The sequence below is a fragment of the Salmo trutta genome, chromosome 10 (assembly GCF_901001165.1).
Source record: "Salmo trutta chromosome 10, fSalTru1.1, whole genome shotgun sequence".
Taxonomy (NCBI): domain Eukaryota; kingdom Metazoa; phylum Chordata; class Actinopteri; order Salmoniformes; family Salmonidae; genus Salmo; species Salmo trutta.
In genome coordinates, this window is record NC_042966.1 from 46,193,181 (window position 1) to 46,214,026 (window position 20,846).

At 45.8% G+C, this 20,846-nt stretch overlaps 1 protein-coding gene across 1 annotated transcript in view; it reads left to right on the top strand.

Moving 5' to 3' along the window:
- Positions 1 to 1,175: 1,175 nt before the first annotated feature.
- The window catches only part of disc1 (DISC1 scaffold protein), a 94,431-nt gene continuing 74,760 nt past the window's right edge, over positions 1,176 to 20,846 (top strand). The window contains exons 1-4 of the mRNA XM_029764022.1: positions 1,176 to 1,245; positions 16,464 to 16,693; positions 16,985 to 18,544; positions 20,395 to 20,464. Coding sequence (XP_029619882.1) covers positions 1,176 to 1,245; positions 16,464 to 16,693; positions 16,985 to 18,544; positions 20,395 to 20,464 — 1,930 coding nt within the window. The remainder of the gene's footprint in view (positions 1,246 to 16,463; positions 16,694 to 16,984; positions 18,545 to 20,394; positions 20,465 to 20,846) is intronic.

Here is a 20,846-nt window from a genome sequence, read left to right on the forward strand (position 1 = left end):
GACCACTGTGTCGGTGAGAGCCAGGGCTATCGCTCAGGGCAAGCCATTTGGATATACGGTGTCCACAGAGCTTCCTGAACCACTGTGTCAGAGAGAGCCAGGGCTATCGCTCAGGGCAAGCCATTTGGATATACGTGTCCACAGAGCTTCCTGAACCACTGTGTCGGTGAGAGCCAGGGCTATCGCTCAGGGCAAGCCATTTGGATATACGGTGTCCACAGATCCATTTATCGGAACCGGTAACTACGCAGGTCCCCTAAACAGGGAACTTTACGTCTAACAGGTCCTTTTATCTCATGTAACCATACCAAACATAACATATACTACGGAATTAAATGTACTATGTTATGTCTAGTCTATGAGACCAGTCTGGTTGCGCACTAGAATACATCAATAATACAGTTGGCGACAACAATATTATTAAAATGTTATTATAAGTCAATAACCATGCATTTCTGTAAACTATTATATCTCAGCATTGTCAGCTATTGGCTCTTGTCTTGCCCTTTTAAAGGCGGCCTGAAGGCGAAGGAGTCAAATTCCGTCCCACGTAGGAAGCAGCGGAGCAGCTCCTCACGTTCCTCCGTTCCTCCAACACGACACATAACGGGTCCGCGTCAACAGGCACAATAAGGGAGAGCTTTATTCCTCTTCGGGTCGGGTGGATTAGAACGGTATTGACACACGCTACGGTAATCCACTTTTATAACAATAGCGCATTTTCTAGAGTTTTATCGTTTTGAACGAGTTGTTTCCCATTTTATCTGAAAGGAACCTTTTTTTCTATGGTTGTCAAAGTTTATCTCGATGCAACGGAGTGAATTGACGCCCAAGAGGAATCAAACAGAACTTGATATTTTAACGGTTTTCGACACATAGCAGACTATTTGATTACGGACATGTAAGCATTTCACGGTAAGGTCTACACCTGTTATATTCGGCGCATGTGACAAATACAAATGGATTTGATTTGATATGAGGAACAAGCGAAGAGAGGGAGAATCGAACAGCCTGCTACTTTCCCCAGCGGAAATGAGCTCAGCCCGGGGTTTTTCCATCTTTTAGAGCATGACGGGTTTCAGCCACCTCTTGCTGCCGGTGGAACCCTGAAGCTTCTCATTTCACAACCAACATCTTTGCAGGGCTGATTCGGATGGAAGGGCAAAGTAACTGAAATGATCTACAACTACACGGACCGCAGCGACACGCAACATAATCATCACCACTGGGAAGGAGGAATGGAAGGTAACCAACCATAACAACCTACATTCATTATTATCACCTTGCCAGACTATTTATATAAGTTGTTTGCATTTATACTATGTAGTTGTAGCTTCATATACATAGGCTAACATACGGACGGACTAAGGGTAGACCACATTATACCCAGCGGTTATTTCGGTAACGACGTGACCTCATTGGAAGGTGGTGTCTCTGAATCTTAACAGCTTCTATTCATAGTGATCGATTGTTCTTGGTATCATGATATTGACATAAGGGATGGATGGATAGAAGGATGTGGTATTAGATAGGCCCGCAGTAGGAAACATTTGTCAGTGTTATGTGTTAGTATAGATCCACACTGTTATGTAGCTGTTCACTCAATGAGGAGTGATGACAGTATCAATAGTTCTGTTTCCATGACTCTTTGTCTTTCATATCCTTGATTTGTTTTACATTAATTTACCCTCCAGTCTTTCCTAATAGATTAAATACATCTCGAGTGTTGCACAATGGAGTGGTCTTGGTAGCCTATAATAAGCCAATCATTTACAATATGAATACAGGTCAGACCAAACTAAAACATAACCTATCTGTCTGTCTGTCTGTCTGTCTGTCTGTCTGTCTGTCTGTCTGTCTGTCTGTCTGTCTGTCTGTCTGTCTGTCTGTCTGTCTGTCTGTCTGTCTGTCTGTCTGTCTGTCTGTCTGTCTGTCTGAGGCCTCTGGTTAATCTGATTTGCTTTAGTCGACTAGCTATGTAGTGAGCTTTGTTGAAGCACACCATGGGGGCTACCAAAAAGACGAGAGAGAGAGGATGACAGAATGAAGATGTCTCTGAACCGTTTAGATGTGACAGATACAAATATAACGGTGACATCTTGTTAGAAAATGATCCTCACATTTCTTCAGTAAGAATGTTCTCAGGAGAAGCTGGCCCTTTGTAGTCCCAGATCTCTGAAAGAACAGGAGGCTGAGAAGTGCTTTTCAGATCAAATATTATTCCTACCCCAGCAAGGCTGCTTTGGACCGCAAATCTAACAAATAGCTGTAACCCCAGATTTTTTACTTTTGGAAAAATACTTTGTGAAAGTGTTTCTGTTCTCTGATTCTATCATAGACGGTTGTGTATTTACAGTGCATTCGGAAAGTATTCAGACCCCTTTACTTTTGGCACATTTTGTTACGTTACAGCCTTATTCTAAAATGGATTTAAAAAAACATAAGTATTCAGACCCTTTGCTATGAGACTCGAAATTGAGCTCAGGTGCATCCTGTTTCCATTGATCATCCTTGAGATGTTTCTACAACTTGATTGGAGTCCAGCTGTGATAAATTCAATTGATTGGACATGATTTGGAAAGGCACACACCTGTCTATATAAGGTCCCACAGTTGACAGTGGATGTCAGAGCAAAAACCAAACCATGAGGTTGAAGGGATTGTCCGTAGAGCTCAGAGGCAGGATTGTGTCGAGGCACAGATCTGGGGAATGGAACCAAAACATCAGGCCTTTATGGTAGAGTGGCCAAACAGAAGCCACTCCTCAGTAAAAGGCACATTACAGCACGCTTGGAGTTTAGCAAAAGTCACCTAAGACTCTCAGACCATGAGAAACAAGATTCTCTGGTCTGATGAAACCAAGATTGAACTCTTTGGCCTGAATGCCAAGCATCAAGTCTGGAGGAAACCTGGCACCGTCCCTACGGTGAAGCATGGTGGTGGCAGCATCATGCTGTGGGGATGTTTTCAGCAGGAGGGACTGGGAGACTAGTCAGGATCAAGGGAAAGATGAACTGAGCAAAGAACAGAGAGATCCTTGATGAGAACCTGCTACAGAGCGCTCAGGACCTCAGACTGGGGAGAAGGTTCACCTTCCAATAGCACAACAGCCAAGACAATGCAGGAGTGGCTTCGGGACAAGTCTCTCAATGTCCTTGAGTGGCCCAGCCAGAGCCCGGACTTGAACCCGATCGAACATCTCTGGAGAGACCTGAAAATAGCTGGGCAGCGACGCTCCCCATCCAACCTGACAGAGCTTGAGAGGATCTGCAGAGAAGAATGGGAGAAACTCCCCAAATACAGGTGTACCAAGCTTGTAGCGTCATACCCAAGAAGACTCGAGGCTGTAATCACTACCAAAGGTGCTTCAACAAAGTACTGAGTAAAGGGTCTGAATACTTATGTAAATTAGATATTTCATTTCTCCATTTTAGAAATTTGCAAAAATTTCTACAAACCAATTTTTGCTTTGTCATTATGGGGTATTGTGTGACGTTTGATGAGGTAAAAAAACAATTGACTAAATTTTAGAATAAGGCTGTAACCTAACAATATGTGTAAAAAGTCAAGGGGTCTGAATACTTTCCTAATGCACTGCATATACTGTATAAAGTTACGTTAGCCTACATGGGGAAAAACCAGATGGGAAACTACATGAGTAGCAGTGGAAGCTATTGTATGTTGTGTGGACCAGGACGCAGCACATTAGTAGTGGATGTCACTGTGTTCAGAGAGGCTTGATGGGCCACCAGGTAACAGGGGGACTAGATCAGTGGAGTGGTCATCCCCCCAGGATAACCATATCACCATGGAGTGGTCACCCCCCCCCCCCCAGGATAACCATATCACCATGGAGTGGTCATCCCCCCCCCCAGGATAACCATATCACCATGGAGTGGTCATCCCCCCTCCCCAGGATAACCATATCACCATGGAGTGGTCATCCCCCCTCCCCAGGATAACCATATCACCATGGAGTGGTCATCCCCCCTCCCCAGGATAACCATATCACCATGGAGTGGTCATCCCCCCCCCCCAGGATAACCATATCACCATGGAGTGGTCATCCCCCCTCCCCAGGATAACCATATCACCATGGAGTGGTCATCCCCCCCCCCCCAGGATAACCATATCACCATGGAGTGGTCATCCCCCCTCCCCAGGATAACCATATCACCATGGAGTGGTCATCCCCCCCCCCAGGATAACCATATCACCATGGAGTGGTCATCCCCCCAGGATGTTCATCGTTACATTACTGACCCATGTGACAACATGTACACAGCAGCAACCCAGATGAGATGGTGTGTGTGTGTCAGCATGCATGTGTGTGCGAGTGTGCGTGAGTGTGTGCTTTTCTAGTGTGTGTGTGCGTTTCTAGTGTGTGTGAGTATCATTATTTTCAGCTGGTTTATGTGTCCCATGTGACAGTACAGGAAGTGTGTGTCTGGGCCAACCCTACCTCGACTGCTGCTGTTAAATTTCATATGATGCAGTTTCAGGAACAGTTTCAGATGCAGTTTCAGGAACAGTTTCAGATGCAGTTTCAGGAACAGTTTCAGGAACAGTTTCAGATGCAGTTTCAGATGCAGATTCAGATGCAGTTTCAGATGCAGTTTCAGGAACAGTTTCAGATGCAGTTTCAGGAACAGTTTCTCAACAATCCTCACAGGCATAGCAATGTCTGTCCATTAGGATGTGAGAGCTAAATGTAATTCCCTTCCACAAAAGCCAAGATTGAATGAGATTCTGAATAGAGGCCAAAATGGTAAAAGCAACATTAGGAGAGAGCTACTGTTCACCCGGTGCCTTTGTTAATGTTTTTGTTTTGTTCATGAAACAGAGGAGAGGAGAGGAGGAGGAAGAGGGAGAGGAGAGGAGGAGGAGAGGAGAAGGAGGAGAGGAGGAGGAGAGGAGAGGAGAGGGGAGCAGAGGAGGAGAGGAGGAGGAGGAGAGGGGAGCAGAGGAGAGGAGAGGAGGAGAAGAGAGGAGAGGAGCAGGAGAGGAGAGAAAATGCAGTCCATATTCTGCTGTTCTATCACGAGCGCAATGATGTCAGAGAGAAAAAACTGTGTTTGTTGTTTACAGTAACTTCTTTGTTGTAATATTACAAACAGATGTGGCAATTTCACCAATTAAGGATTCTAACTTTAAGTTATGTATTTTTTCCACTTCGTTTTGTCTCATTCACCGCACTCCAGTGTAATTTAGACAAACAGAGGATCTATTCTGGAGTGGAATTAGATGAAATAAACAGTTATGTTGCTGACTGTTTAGAGTGATGAACACGTCTGGAGAGGCTGAAAGTTGACTTTCACTTCCTCTAATGTTCTGTGGAATCTGTGGTCAGTCAGTCAGAGTCACTGTGGCAGATCCTAGCTGTCTCTGGGAGAGATTAGCTCTGCAGCTCCCCAAACCTTTGTTTTTATGACATTCTCTGCATTCCTGTTCGCCTCCCTCAACCAATGGAAAGCTGTGTTTAACATCCTGAACTGAAGTGAGCCAATGGGAACTGTGTTTAACATGAGGGGGTCGCCGACAGACATGGAAGCTCTGCTTCTAGCTTCTAAGACATGACAGACATGGAAGCTCTGCTTCTAGCTCCCAAGACATGACAGACATGGAAGCTCTGCAACTAGCTCCCAAGACATGATAGACATGGAAGCTCTGCTTCTAGCTCCTAAGACATGACAGACATGGAAGCTCTGCAACTAGCTCCTAAGACATGACAAACATGGAAACTGTTTGCTGGACCCTAGGAAGAGTAGCTGCTGCATTGGCAGGAACTAATAGGGATCCATAATAAACCCCAGGAAGAGTAGCTGCTGCCTTGGCAGGAACTAATGGGGATCCATAATAAACCCAAGGAAGAGTAGCTGCTGCCTTGGCAGGAACTAATGGGGATCCATAATAAATACAAATACTGGGGCCAAGCTTCCTGCCATCCAGGACCTATATACTAGGCAGTGTCAGAGGAAAGCCCAAAGAATTGTCAAAGATTCCAGTCACCCAAGTCATAGACTCTTCTCTCTGCTACCGCAGGACCAAGCCTTAATAAGACTGCTGAACAATTAATCGAATTACTATTTACATTGACACCCCACCACCCGTTTGCTTTTACTCTGCTGCTACTCTCTGTTTATTATCTATGCATAGTCACTTCACGCATGTGACAAAGTTTGATTTGATTTGCTACTCTGTTTATTTTCTATCCTGATTGCCTAGTCACTTTTACCCCTACCTACAGTGGAAGTCGAAGAACACCATCCCAACTGTGAAGCATGGGGGTGGCAGCATCATGTTGTGGGGGTGCTTTGCTGCAGGAGGGACTGGTGCACTTCACAAAATAAATGGCATCACGAGGGGGGGAAATTATGTGGATATATTGAAGCAACATCTCAAGACATCAGTCAGGAAGTTAAAGCTTGGTCGCAAATGGGTCTTCCAAATGGACAATGACCCCAAGCATACTTCCAAAGTTGTGACAAAATGGCTTAAGGACAACAAAGTCAAGGTATTGGAGTGGCCATCACAAAGCCCTGACCTCATTCCTATAGAAAATGTGTGGGCAGAACTGAAAAAGTGTGTGTGAGCAAGGAGGCCAACAAACCTGACTCAGTTACACCAGCTCTGACAGGAGGAATGGGCCAACATTCACCTAACTTATTGTGGGATAAACATTAACAAAGGCACCGGGTGAACAGTAGCTCTGTTTTCCCTAATGTTGCTTTTACCATTTTGGGCTCTATTCTGAATCTCATTCACCACCTTCCGGAGACACCTGAAACCCCACCTCTTTAAGGAATACCTGGGATAGGATAAAGTAATCCTTCTAACCCCCCCCCCAAAAGATTTAGATGCACTATTGTAAAGTGGTTGTTCCACTGGATATCATATGGTGAATGCACCAATTTGTAAGTCGCTCTGGATAAGAGCGTCTGCTAAATGACTTAAATGTAAATGTACATGTGGGAAGCTTGTGGAAGGCGACCCGAAACGTTTGACCCAAGTTAAACAATTTGAAGGCAATACTACCACATACTAATTGAGTGTATTTAAACTTCTGATCCACTGGGAATGTGATGAAAGAAATAAAAGCGGAAATAAATCATTCTCTCTACTATTATTCTGACATTTCACATTCTTAAAATAAAGTGGTGATCCTAACTGACCTAAAACAGGGAATTTTTACTAGGATTAAATGTCAGCAATTGTGAAAACTGAGTTTAAATGTATTTAGCTAAGGTGTATGTAAACTTCTGACTTCAACTGTACATACTATATTACCGTAATTACCTCAACTCCCTGGTACCTCTGCACATTGACTCAGTAATGGTCCCCCTTGTACAGCTGGTGTGTGATATCTATGGAAGTCTCAAGGTTTTGCTCGCCTGAGGTAGAGTATCTCATGATAAGCTGTAGACCACACTACCTACCTAGAGAGTTTTCATCTGTATTTTTCGTAGTTGTCTACATTCCACCACAGACCGATGTTGGCATTAAGACCGCACTCAATGAGCTGTATACCGCCATAAGCAAACAGGAAAACGCTCATCCAGAGGCAGCGCTCCTAGTGGCCGGGGACTTTAATGCAGGGAAACTTAAATCCGTACAAAGCACTCCCTCGCCCTTCATTTGGCAAATCTGAACATAATTCTATCCTCCTGATTCCTGCTTACAAGCAAAAATTAAAGCAGGAAGCACCAGTGACTCTGTCTATAAAAAAGTGATCAGATGAAGCAGATGCTAAACTACAGGACTGTTTTGCTCAGACTGGAACATGTTCTGGGATTCTTCCGATGGCATTGAGGAGTACAACACATCAGTCACTGGCTTCATCAATGTGTATCGATGACGTCATCCCCACAGTGACTGCACGTACATACCCCAACCAGAAGCCATGTATTACAGGCAACATCCGCACTGAGCTAAAGGGTATAGCTGCCCCTTTCAAGGAGCGGGACTCTAACTCTGTACCGGTACCCCCTGTATATAGCCTCCACATTGACTCTGTACCGGTACCCCCTGTATATTGCCTCCACATTGACTCTGTACCGGTACCCCCTGTATATAGCCTCCACATTGACTCTGTACCGGTACCCCCCTGTATATAGCCTCCACATTGACTCTGTACCGGTACCCCTTGTATATCGCCTCCACATTGACTCTGTACCGGTACCCCCTGTATATAGCCTCCACATTGACTCTGTACCGTAATACCCTGTATATAGCCTCCACATTGACTCTGTACCGGTACCCCCTGTATATAGCCTCCACATTGACTCTGTACCGGTACCCCCTGTATATAGCCTCTACATTGACTCTGTACCGGTACACCCTGTATATAGCCTCCACATTGACTCTGAACCGGTACCCCCTGTATATAGCCTCCACATTGACTCTGTACCGGTACCCCCTGTATATAGCCTCCACATTGACTCTGTACCGGTACCCCCTGTATATAGCCTCCACATTGACTCTGTACCGGTACCCCCTGTATATAGCCTCCACATTGACTCTGTACCGGTACCCCCTGTATAAAGCCTCCACATTGACTCTGTACCGGTACCCCCTGTATATAGCCTCCACATTGACTCTGTACTGGTACCCCCTGTATATAGCCTCCACATTGACTCTGTACCGGTACCCCCTGTATAAAGCCCCGTTATTGTTATTTATGGCTGCTCTTTAATTTTTTGTTACTTTCATTTCATTATTCTTATTTTCTTACGTTTTTTTTTTAAACTGCATTGTTGGTTAAGTGCTTGTAAGTAAGCGTTTCACTGTAAATTCTACAATTGTTGTATTCGGCGGATGTGACTAATAACATTTGATTTGATTATATAGCCTCATTGTTGTTTTTATTGTGTTACTATTCCTTTTTATTTAGCAAATATTTTTCTTACTTTTTAACTCTGCGATGTTTAGAATGGGCTCGTAAGCCTTTAATTGTAAAGTATACACCTGTTGCTTTCAGCGCATGTGACAAATAAAAGTAGATTTTGATTTGATGGTCCTGAAACATGCTCTCTGCTACTGCTAACAGCCTGTCTGTCCTCTCAGCCGTCCACATGGTCCTGAAATATGCTCTCTGCTACCGCTAACAGCCCGCCTGTCCTCTCTAGCCCCCCACATGGTCCTGAAACATGCTCTCTGCTACCGCTAACAGCCCGCCTGTCGTCTCTAGCCCCCCACATGGTCCTGAAACATGCTCTCTGCTACCGCTAACAGCCTGTCTGTCGTCTCTAGCCGTCCACATGGTCCTGAAACATGCTCTCTGCTACCGCTAACAGCCCGTCTGTCCTCTCTAGCCGTCCACATGGTCCTGAAACATGCTCTCTGCTACCGCTAACAGCCCGCCTGTCTTCTCTAGCCGTATACATGGTCCTGAAACATGCTCTCTGCTCTCTGCTACCGCTAACAGCCTGTCCTCTCTAGCCGTCCACATGGTCCTGAAACATGCTCTCTGCTCTCTGCTACCGCTAACAGCCTGTCGTCTCTAGCCCCCCACATGGTCCTGAAACATGCTCTCTGCTACCGCTAACAGCCTGTCTGTCCTCTCAGCCGTCCACATGGTCCTGAAATATGCTCTCTGCTACCGCTAACAGCCCGCCTGTCCTCTCTAGCCGTCCACATGGTCCTGAAACATGCTCTCTGCTACCGCTAACAGCCTGTCTGTCCTCTCTAGCCGTCCACATGGTCCTGAAACATGCTCTCTGCTACCGCTAACAGCCTGCCTGTCTTCTCTAGCCGTCCACATGGTCCTGAAACATGCTCTCTGCTACTGCTAACAGCCCGCCTGTCCTCTCAAGCCGTCCACATGGTCCTAAAGCCACCCCTGTAAAAGGCTAAACTGCATTTGCCTGTTAATGGGGATTGGAATGATTTTAGAAGCCTATTTTAAATTGTTCGTGTGGAAGTAGGGTATGGTGCCATTTATTTATTTTTATTGAACCTTTATTTAACTAGGCAAGTCAGTTAAGAACAAATTGTTATTTACAATTAAAGAGCCATATTCTCAAACTGGACAATTTTATCTCAATCTCTTCATTCAAAGACTCAATCATGGACACTCTTACTGACAGTTGTGGCTGTTTTGTGTGATGTATTGTTGTCTCTACCTTCTTGCCCTTTGTGCTGTTGTCTCTGCCCAATAATGGTTGTACCCTGTGCTGCTGTCATGTTGTGTTGCTACCATGCTGTGTTGTCATGTGTTGCTACCATGCTATGTTGTTGTCTTAGGTCTCTCTTTATGTGGTGTTGTCTCTCTTGTGTTTTGTCCTATATTTTAATGTAATTTATTTTTTATTTTTAATCCCAGCCCCCCGTCATTGTAAATAAGAATTTGTTCTTAACTGACTTGCCTAGTTAAATAAAGGTTAAATTCTGCCATACTCTGCCGTACCCAATTGACGCCCCTTGTGTTGAGACTTTGCTCTGTTTCGTTTCTTCCTGATTTCCTGCTGAACTATTTTAGCCGGCTGCTAACAGGAAGTTGTATGAACATAGTTTAAGTGCTGCAAGCAGCCACAGTGTGTGTGTGTTATTCTGCCTCACAATGGAGCTACTGGGGGGTGTTTCCTTCTCCTTTCAGAAGAGTCTTTCCTTTCTGTGTCCAATCATAGGAGATATTACTATCAGCCTCCTATCGGCCACCTATCGGCCACCTATCGGCCACCTATCGGCCTCCTATCGGCCACCTATCGGCCACCTATCGGCCTCCTATCGGCCTCCTATCAGCCTCCTATCAGCCTCCTATCAGACACCTGTCATCCAAAATATGATTTGCTAAGTATCATATGGACTTACTGTACAACCTGGGAGTAACCTTTAGTAACCCCCTCTACACAGGGCCTTTAATCACCCCCTCCATACAGGTCCTTTAATCACCCCCTCCATACAGGGCCTTTAATCACCCCCTCCATACAGGGCCTTTAATCACCCCTCCATACAGGGCTTTTAATCACCCCCTCCATACAGGGCCTTTAATCACCCCCTCCATACAGGGCCTTTAATCACCCCCTCCATACAGGGCCTTTAATCACCCCCTCCATACAGGGCCTTTAATCACCCCCTCCATACAGGGCCTTTAATCACCCCCTCCATACAGGGCCTTTAATCACCCCCTCCATACAGGGCCTTTAATCACCCCCTCCATACAGGGCCTTTAATCACCCCCTCCATACAGGGCCTTTAATCACCCCCTCCATACAGGGCCTTTAATCACCCCCTCCATACAGGGCCTTTAATCACCCCCTCCATACAGGGCCTTTAATCACCCCCTCCATACAGGGCCTTTAGTAACCCCCTCTACACAGGGTCTTTAATCACCCCTCCATACAGGACCTCACCCTGTCTCTCCCCTAATCTATGTCTTTCTGTCTCTCCCCTAATCTATGTCTTTCTGTCCTTTAAGTATTCTCTCCATCTTTCCTCTTTAATGTCCTTCCTTCTCTCTGTCTCTGCAACATGTTTGTGCCATGAGAGCATCTGAGCTGAGGGTCATGAAGGTTAGTTTGGTAATGTGGAAGCTTTGTGAGACGGACTGGTCTTGCGTGCCTTGGAGAAAGGGAGAGAGAGACAGAAGAGAGAGATATGGAAGAGAGAGAGAGACGGAAGAGAGCGACATAAATCCAATGAAAGGGCTGAAGTATTTTCCTATACCAAAAGCCTTTTCAATATGAATACAAGGAAATAAGTTGTCAAATGATGATATGTAAAAAGATGGGTTGTGTGAAGGACTTTCTAAACAGATATAACCATCTCTGTGAGCTATCCTTTCTAGTGCCAGCTCTTCTGAATGAACCCACTGTGTGGTAGGCCTCTTGTCTTCCAGTACAACTGACAGCGAAGAGAGAGAGAGTGAGCAGCACAGCTGTGCACAAAGGATCTGTTGAAGGCTTCAGATTTCCATGCACTCCTCTCGCCCTTGGTTGGGTCTAATTGTGTTGCTCTCCTGGGGCTCTGTGGGGTCTGTTTGTGTTTGTGAACAGAGCACCAGGACCAGATTGCTTAGGGGGCTCTTCTCCAGGTTCATCTCTCTGTATGTGATGGCTTTGTTATGGAAGGTTTGGGAATCGCTTCTTTTTAGGTGGTTGTAGATTTGGTGTTTGTTCTTCCATTCTTAAATGGAAGAAGTTTGGAACCACCAAGACTCTTCCTCGAGCTGGCCCCCCGTCGAAACTGAGAAATCGGGGAGAAGGGCCTTGGTCAGGGAGGTCAGGGACCAAGAAGGCGATGGTCACTCTAACAGAGCTCTAGAGTTTCTGTGTGGAGATTGGAGAACCTTCCAGAAGGACAACCATCTCTGCAGCACTCCACTAATCAGGCCTTTATGGTAGAGTGGCCAGACGGAAGCCACTCCTCAGTAAAAGGCACATTACAGCCCGCTTGGAGTTTGCCAAAAGGCACCTAAAGACTCTCAGACCATGAGAAACAAGATTCTCTGGTCTGATGAAACCAAGATTGAACTCTTTGGCCTGGTTTCCTCATCTGGAGGAAACCTGGCACCATCCCTACGTTGAAGCATGGTAGTGGCAGCATCATGCTGTGGGGGATGTTTTTCACTGGCAGGGACTGGGAGACTAGTCAGGATCGAGGCAAAGACAAACGGAGCAAAGTATAGAGAGGTCCATGATGAAAACCTGCTCCAGAGCGCTCAGGACCTCAGACTGGGGCGAAGGTTCACCTTCCAACAGGACAACGACCCTAAGCACACAGCCAGACAATACAGAAGTGGCTTCGGGACAAGTCTCTGAATGTCCTTGACTGGCCCAGCCAGAGCCTGGACTTGAACCCGATCAAACATCTCTGGAGAGACCTGAAAATAGCTGTGCAGCAATGCTCCCAATCCAACCTGACAGAGCTTGAGAGGATCTGCAGAGAAGAATGGGAGAAACTCCCCAAATACAGGTGTGCCAAGCTGGCTGTTTTTGCTTTGTCATTATGGGGTATTGTGTGTAGATTGATGAGGGGGAAAAAAACAATTTAATACATTTTAGAATAAGGCTGTAACCTAACAGAATGTGGAAAAAGTCAAGGGGTCTGAATTCTTTCCGAAGGCACTGCACGTGATACTCAAATGTTCCCTATACCCATCATGAGGTTGCTACAACCTAGCCTATTAATTAAAGTATAAAATGTAGGTGCACAGGTCGAGACGAGCGCAGACGGCCGCGACCGGGAGACCCATGGGGCGGTGCACAATTGGCCCAGCGTTGTCCGGGTTAGTGGAGGGTTTGGCCGGCAGGGATGTCCTTATCCCATCGTGCACTAGCGACTCCTGTGGCGGGCCGGGCGCCGTGCACGCTGACACGGTCGCCAGGTGTACGGTGTTTCCTCCGACACATTGGTGCGGCTGGCTTCCGGGTTAAGTGGGCATTGTGTCAAGAAGCAGTGCAACTTGGTTGGGTTGTGTTTCGGAGGACGCACTGCTCTCAACCTTCGCCTCTCCCGAGTCCGTACGGGAGTTGCAGCGATGAGACAATACTGTAACTACCAATTGGATGCCACAAAATTGGGGAGAAAAAGGGGGGAAAAAAGATTCAGCGTAATGAGTACACCCCTGATCCAGTGCTTCATCTGAGCCGGAACCTGCCGGAACAGGATCCGACAGCTCTGTGTTTTGGACCGTTTTGTGTGCGGAACCTATTTGGCCGGATCCGGTACCTCTCGTGGCATGAAAATGGGGTATGTGTTCCGGTACCTCGGAGCTCACAAGGTCACCCCACTCTAGTGCTCACTGTTTGTTCCGGCACCTCCCGATTTACAAATTAAGCACTGGCCGGGTCACACGCAAACACAGTTTACTTTCATAGCAGCCACATACAAACAGCATGATCCCTTTCATAGCAGCCACATACAAACAGCATGATCACTTTCATAGCAGCTACATACAAACAACATGATCCCTTTCATAGCAGCCACATACAAACAGCATGATCACTTTCATAGCAGCTACATACAAACAACATGATCACTTTCATAGCAGCCACATACAAACAGCATATATCATTTCAAATATCATTTCAATTCAAAGGGCTTTATTGGCATGGAAAACATATGTGAAATAAACAATAAAAAATTAACAGTAAACATTACACTCTCGAAAGTTCCAGTGTTGTAACGATGTTAAAATAATTAAAGTACAAAAGGGAAAATAATAAACATAAATATGAGTTGTATTTACAATGGTGTTTGTTCTTCACTGGTTGACCTTTTCTTGTGGCAACAGGTCACACATCTTGCTGCTGTGATGGCACACTGTGGTATTTCACCCAATAGATATGGGAGTTAATCAAAATTGGATTTGTTTTCAAATTCTTTGTGGGTCTGTGTAATGTGAGGGAAATATGTGTCTCTAATATGGTCATACATTTGGCAGGAGGTTAAAAGTTCAGCTCAGTTTCCACCTCATTTTGTGGGCAATGTGCACATAGCCTGTCACATAGACCTTCCAATTACTATGGAAGGTGCTGAGAACCATGAGCCTCCTAGGTTTTGTATTGAAGTCAATGTACCCAGAGGAGGACGGAAGCTAGCTGTCCTCCGGCTACACCATGGTGCTGCCCTAAACAGGGCTGTTCAGGCTACTGTAGAACTTCACTGCGAAAATGTATTTTAATAAATGATTTGGTCATGTGAATATATTTAGTATAGTTTTATGTAAAAAGGATAACTTTTTAAGTGTTTTACTTTTTTTATTTGTATGAAATTCACTGAGGAGGATGGTTCTCCCATTCCTCCACTGCTGCAGAGTCTTTGTGTTGCCCCCTACAGGACAGGAGGAGTGGGAGCACAGACCTTCACACTAACTAGCCTTATCTGGAAATACCACTTAGTTTTAACGTCTCTGTTAGTTGACCCTGCTTATTTTATTTTATTGCTGTGTGCTTACACCAATGTTGATAATTTCATTCAATCATTTGGTATTTAATTTCTTAGTTCTGTAAAGTTTATCATACTGTAATCTAAAATGAATCTATTCAAACCCCAGATTAAACCTGCAGCATTTGTTGTCTTGGCAGTTTGTATGCATAAACAGCTGTGATGGATTCTAGCATAGAGCTGGAGGTGACAGCCCTGCTCTCGCCCTTATCCTGGGATATCAGACCTCCACATGGTCGTTACATCAGACCTCCACATGGTCATTACATCAGACCTCCACATGGTCATTACATCAGACCTCCACATGGTCATTACATCAGACCTCCACATGGTCGTTACATCAGACCTCCACATGGTCGTTACATCAGACCTCCACATGGTCGTTACATCAGACCTCCACATGGTCGTTACATCAGACCTCCACATGGTCGTTACATCAGACCTCCACATGGTCATTACATCAGACCTCCACATGGTCATTACATCAGACCTCCACATGGTCGTTACATCAGACCTCCACATGGTCGTTACATCAGACCTCCACATGGTCGTTACATCAGACACACTGACAGACGTCAATGCAGTGTAACAATAGTGATGTCCTAGTTACTCTGTATTGTGTTGTGTTACTCTGTGTTGTGTTGTGTTACTCTGTGTTGTGTTACTCTGTATTGTGTTGCTCTGTGTTGTATTGTGTTGCTCTGTATTGTGTTACTCTGTGTTGTGTTACTCTGTGTTGTGTTGTGTTACTCTGTATTGTGTTACTCTGTGTTGTGTTTCTCTGTATTGTGTTACTCTGTATTGTGTTACTCTGTGTTGTATTGTGTTACTCTGTGTTGTTACTCTGTGTTGTTACTCTGTGTTGTGTTGCTCTGTGTTGTGTTGCTCTGTGTTGTGTTACTCTGTGTTGTGTTGTGTTGCTCTGTGTTGTATTGTGTTACTCTGTATTGTGTTACTCTGTGTTGTTACTCTGTGTTGTGTTGTGTTACTCTGTGTTGTGTTACTCTGTGTTGTTGCTCTGTGTTGTATTGTGTTACTCTGTATTGTGTTGCTCTGTGTTGTGTTACTCTGTGTTGTGTTACTCTGTGTTGTATTGTGTTACTCTGTTGTGTTGTGTTACTCTGTGTTGTTACTCTGTATTGTGTTGTGTTACTCTGTGTTGTTACTCTGTATTGTGTTGCTCTGTGTTGTGTTGCTCTGTGTTGTGTTACTCTGTGTTGTGTTGTGTTACTCTGTGTTGTGTTGTGTTACTCTGTATTGTGTTACTCTGTGTTGTTACTCTGTGTTGTGTTGTGTTACTCTGTGTTGTGTTACTCTGTGTTGTGTTACTCTGTGTTGTTGCTCTGTGTTGCTCTGTGTTACTCTGTGTTGTATTGTGTTACTCTGTGTTGTATTGTGTTACTCTGTGTTGTATTGTGATGCTCTGTGTTGTGTTACTCTGTGTTGTTACTCTGTGTTGTTACTCTGTGTTGTATTGTGTTGCTCTGTGTTGTGTTGCTCTGTATTTTGTTACTCTGTGTGGTGTTGTTGCCAACCTGCAGCCTAGTTTAATGGCTAATCTAATCTCCCTCTCGACAGGTGGCTTGGGCAAACCCACGTCATCAGCTGGCAGCTCCACCTGCAAGAGGCTCCAGCAGCACCGTCGGCCAGAGTACCTGAGGACAGAGTTACCCAGGCTACAGAGCACCCTGGCTGGGGAGGAGGGGAGGACAGCCTGCCTGACCAACGGAGCATCTGGACGTCATGGGATGAACAGGCAGAACGGTCACAGTGATGTCATGAATACGAGCACCACCCTGAGACGACATGTACCACCAGCTGGCTCAGTCAGCCAGCTGCTCTCTCCTCTGGACACATACAGCTCAGAAGCATACAAACCATCCCTAAGTTACCAAAACAACCACTTAATTTCCTCCTCTCCCACTCTTCCTCTCCTCTCCTCCTCTCCTCCTCTTCTCCTCTCCTCTCCCACCCCTCCTCTCCTCTCCTCCTCTCCCACTCCTCCTCTCCTCTCCTCCTCCTCTCCCACTCTTCCTCTCCTCTCCTCCTCCTCTCCCACTCTTCCTCTCCTCTCATCCTCTCCTCCTCCTCTCTCACAGGAAGAGGGGTGTTGTGTCACTAAGTTTAAATCATCCGACCCTCAGGCCAGTTTCCCCAGCCCTCAGAGTGACTTCAGGTTGACCCCAGGGTCAATCCCCCTACAGCCCTGCCTCTTGAGCCCTAACCCCAGGTCTAGTTCTGCTGCCTCTGCCACTCAGTTCTGCCCTCCTAACTCCAGACCCAGGTCCCCTAACTCCAGGACCTGTCCTTCTGGTTCCACTGGATCCAGGTCCCCCCAGCCTACCTGCCACTCCACGCCACCTCCTTCAGGGGACACCCCCTTCAGCTCCTCTTTCAGCTTCATCCAACAGTCACTGAGCCTTGATTCACTGAGCTCCAGTCACAGGACAGATACAGACACTGCATCTGGTGAGAGGCCCCCAGGCCTAAACCCAGACCCACAACCACTGAACAGCTCCCCTGGCCTAAACCCAGACCCACAACCACTGAACAGCTCCCCTGGCCTAAACCCAGACCCAGACCCACTGAACAGCTCCCCTGGCCTAAACCCAGACCCACAACCACTGAACAGCTCCCCTGGCCTAAACCCAGACCCAGACACAGTGAACAGCTCCCCTGGCCTAAACCCAGACCCACAACCACTGAACAGCTCCCCTGGCCTAAACCCAGACCCACAACCACTGAACAGCTCCCCTGGCCTAAACCCAGACCCAGACCCACTGAACAGCTCCCCTGGCCTAAACCCAGACCCAGACCCAGTGAACAGCTCCCCTGGCCTAAACCCAGACCCACAACCACTGAACAGCTCCACTAGTCTAGACCGACACCCGCTGGATCAGTCCTCAGCAAGGTCGTTAAGAACTGGATCTGTCCCATCCCACTCAGAACCACTGGAGTGGTCTGGGTCCGTTCCACCCTGCCAACTGGTATCAGCCCCCCATGACCAATTATTATCTGGCTCCAGCTCCAACCAATCACGACTAGGAGTTTTGGGTCTCTCTTTGGGGCTTTCTGTTTCAAAACTGTCAACTCCGAGTCGTGTTCAATCAGAGCCAGGCTCCGTCCCTCACAGCCAATCAGACGGAGTACGGGACCGGCTCTCACCTTGGGTGTGGCAGGACCGCCACTGGGAGGGCCGGGAGAGGGCCGGACCAGGTCTGCAGGCGGAGTTACCTTCCTCTGTGACCTCTGACATGGCGGAGGTGGAGCCTGACTGTGACTCCTCCTCTCTGGACACAGAAGCCTCCTCCTCCCTGTCAGTAGCGGAGGACTCTGACGCTGCCACTGCCTCGTCCCTCACCTCAGGGTATGAGAGTGCCACGCCCACTACTGCCACTGCCTCGTCCCTCACCTCAGGGTATGAGAGTGCCACGCCCACTACTGCCACTGCCTCGTCCCTCACCTCAGGGTACGAGAGTGCCACGCCCACTACTGCCACTGCCTCGTCCCTCACCTCAGGGTACGAGAGTGCCACGCCCACTACTGCCACTGCCTGGAACGGCTGCGTTCCAGACCAGGACCAGGGCTGGGACCAACTGGTCAAGAAGTACGAGGGTGTCCTTCAAGACTGCCTGCACAACAACCGTACTAATACTAAAGTATGTCTTGGACCATAGACGTCTTATTACTGTCAGTGATGTAAAGCAACACTGGTATCAGTCTTATTACTGTCAGTAATGTAAAGCAACACTGGTATCAGTCTTATTACTGTCAGTAATGTAAAGCAACACTGGTATCAGTCTTATTACTGTCAGTGATGTAAAGCAACACTGGTATCAGTCTTATTACTGTCAGTAATGTAAAGCAACACGTTGACCTGGTATCAGTCTTATTACTGTCAGTGATGTAAAGCAACACTGGTATCAGTCTTATTACTGTCAGTGATGTAAAGCAACACTGGTATCAGTCTTATTACTGTCAGTAATGTAAAGCAACACTGGTATCAGTCTTATTACTGTCAGTAATGTAAAGCAACACGTTGACCTGGTATCAGTCTTATTACTGTCAGTAATGTAAAGCAACACGTTGACCTGGTATCAGTCTTATTACTGTCAGTAATGTAAAGCAACACTGGTATCAGTCTTATTACTGTCAGTAATGTAAAGCAACACTGGTATCAGTCTTATTACTGTCAGTAATGTAAAGTAACACTGGTATCAGTCTTATTACTGTCAGTAATGTAAAGCAACACTGGTATCAGTCTTATTACTGTCAGTAATGTAAAGCAACACGTTGACCTGGTATCAGTCTTATTACTGTCAGTAATGTAAAGCAACACTGGTATCAGTCTTATTACTGTCAGTGATGTAAAGCAACACGTTGACCTGGTATCAGTCTTATTACTGTCAGTGATGTAAAGCAACACTGGTATCAGTCTTATTACTGTCAGTAATGTAAAGCAACACTGGTATCAGTCTTATTACTGTCAGTAATGTAAAGCAACACTGGTATCAGTCTTATTACTGTCAGTAATGTAAAGCAACACTGGTATCAGTCTTATTACTGTCAGTGATGTAAAGCAACACTGGTATCAGTCTTATTACTGTCAGTAATGTAAAGCAACACTGGTATCAGTCTTATTACTGTCAGTGATGTAAAGCAACACTGGTATCAGTCTTATTACTGTCAGTAATGTAAAGCAACACTGGTATCAGTCTTATTACTGTCAGTAATGTAAAGCAACATGTTGACCTGGTATCAGTCTTATTACTGTCAGTAATGTAAAGCAACACTGGTATCAGTCTTATTACTGTCAGTAATGTAAAGCAACACTGGTATCAGTCTTATTACTGTCAGTAATGTAAAGCAACACGTTGACCTGGTATCAGTCTTATTACTGTCAGTAATGTAAAGCAACACTGGTATCAGTCTTATTACTGTCAGTGATGTAAAGCAACACTGGTATCAGTCTTATTACTGTCAGTAATGTAAAGCAACACTGGTATCAGTCTTATTACTGTCAGTAATGTAAAGCAACACTGGTATCAGTCTTATTACTGTCAGTAATGTAAAGCAACACTGGTATCAGTCTTATTACTGTCAGTGATGTAAAGCAACACTGGTATCAGTCTTATTACTGTCAGTGATGTAAAGCAACACTGGTATCAGTCTTATTACTGTCAGTAATGTAAAGCAACACTGGTATCAGTCTTATTACTGTCAGTAATGTAAAGCAACATGTTGACCTGGTATCAGTCTTATTACTGTCAGTAATGTAAAGCAACACTGGTATCAGTCTTATTACTGTCAGTGATGTAAAGCAACACTGGTATCAGTCTTATTACTGTCAGTAATGTAAAGCAACACGTTGACCTGGTATCAGTCTTATTACTGTCAGTAATGTAAAGCAACACTGGTATCAGTCTTATTACTGTCTGTGGCAGATGTTTCACAGTGCTTTGACTACTGAACTACTGTATTTTGTCATGTCTCTCTGTTCCCGTCTCAGATTGAGTCCATGATGGTGAAGCTGCAGAGACTAAAGCAGAAGGCTATCCTGGAGGATGAGTATGATTCAGGTGAGGGAACATTGAGATAAAGGCTTTGTGTGACACGAAGACATTTGCTCATTTTATGTTGTCTCAGGGCCGGTGTTATAGGTGGCCTTAGGTGGCCCGCCCTACCGTACCTCCTTACCCATCTGATGCTGTCTGGACAGTGAAACAGCACCTCTCTGTCTCAGTATGTGTAGACCATGTATCTGATGCTGTCTGGACAGTGAAACAGCTCCTCTCTGTCTCAGTATGTGTAGACCATGTATCTGATGCTGTCTGGACAGTGAAACAGCACCCCTCTGTCTCAGTATGTGTAGACCATGTATCTGATGCTGTCTGGACAGTGAAACAGCTCCTCTCTGTCTCAGTATGTGTAGACCATGTATCTGTCGTGCCCTCTTCACGA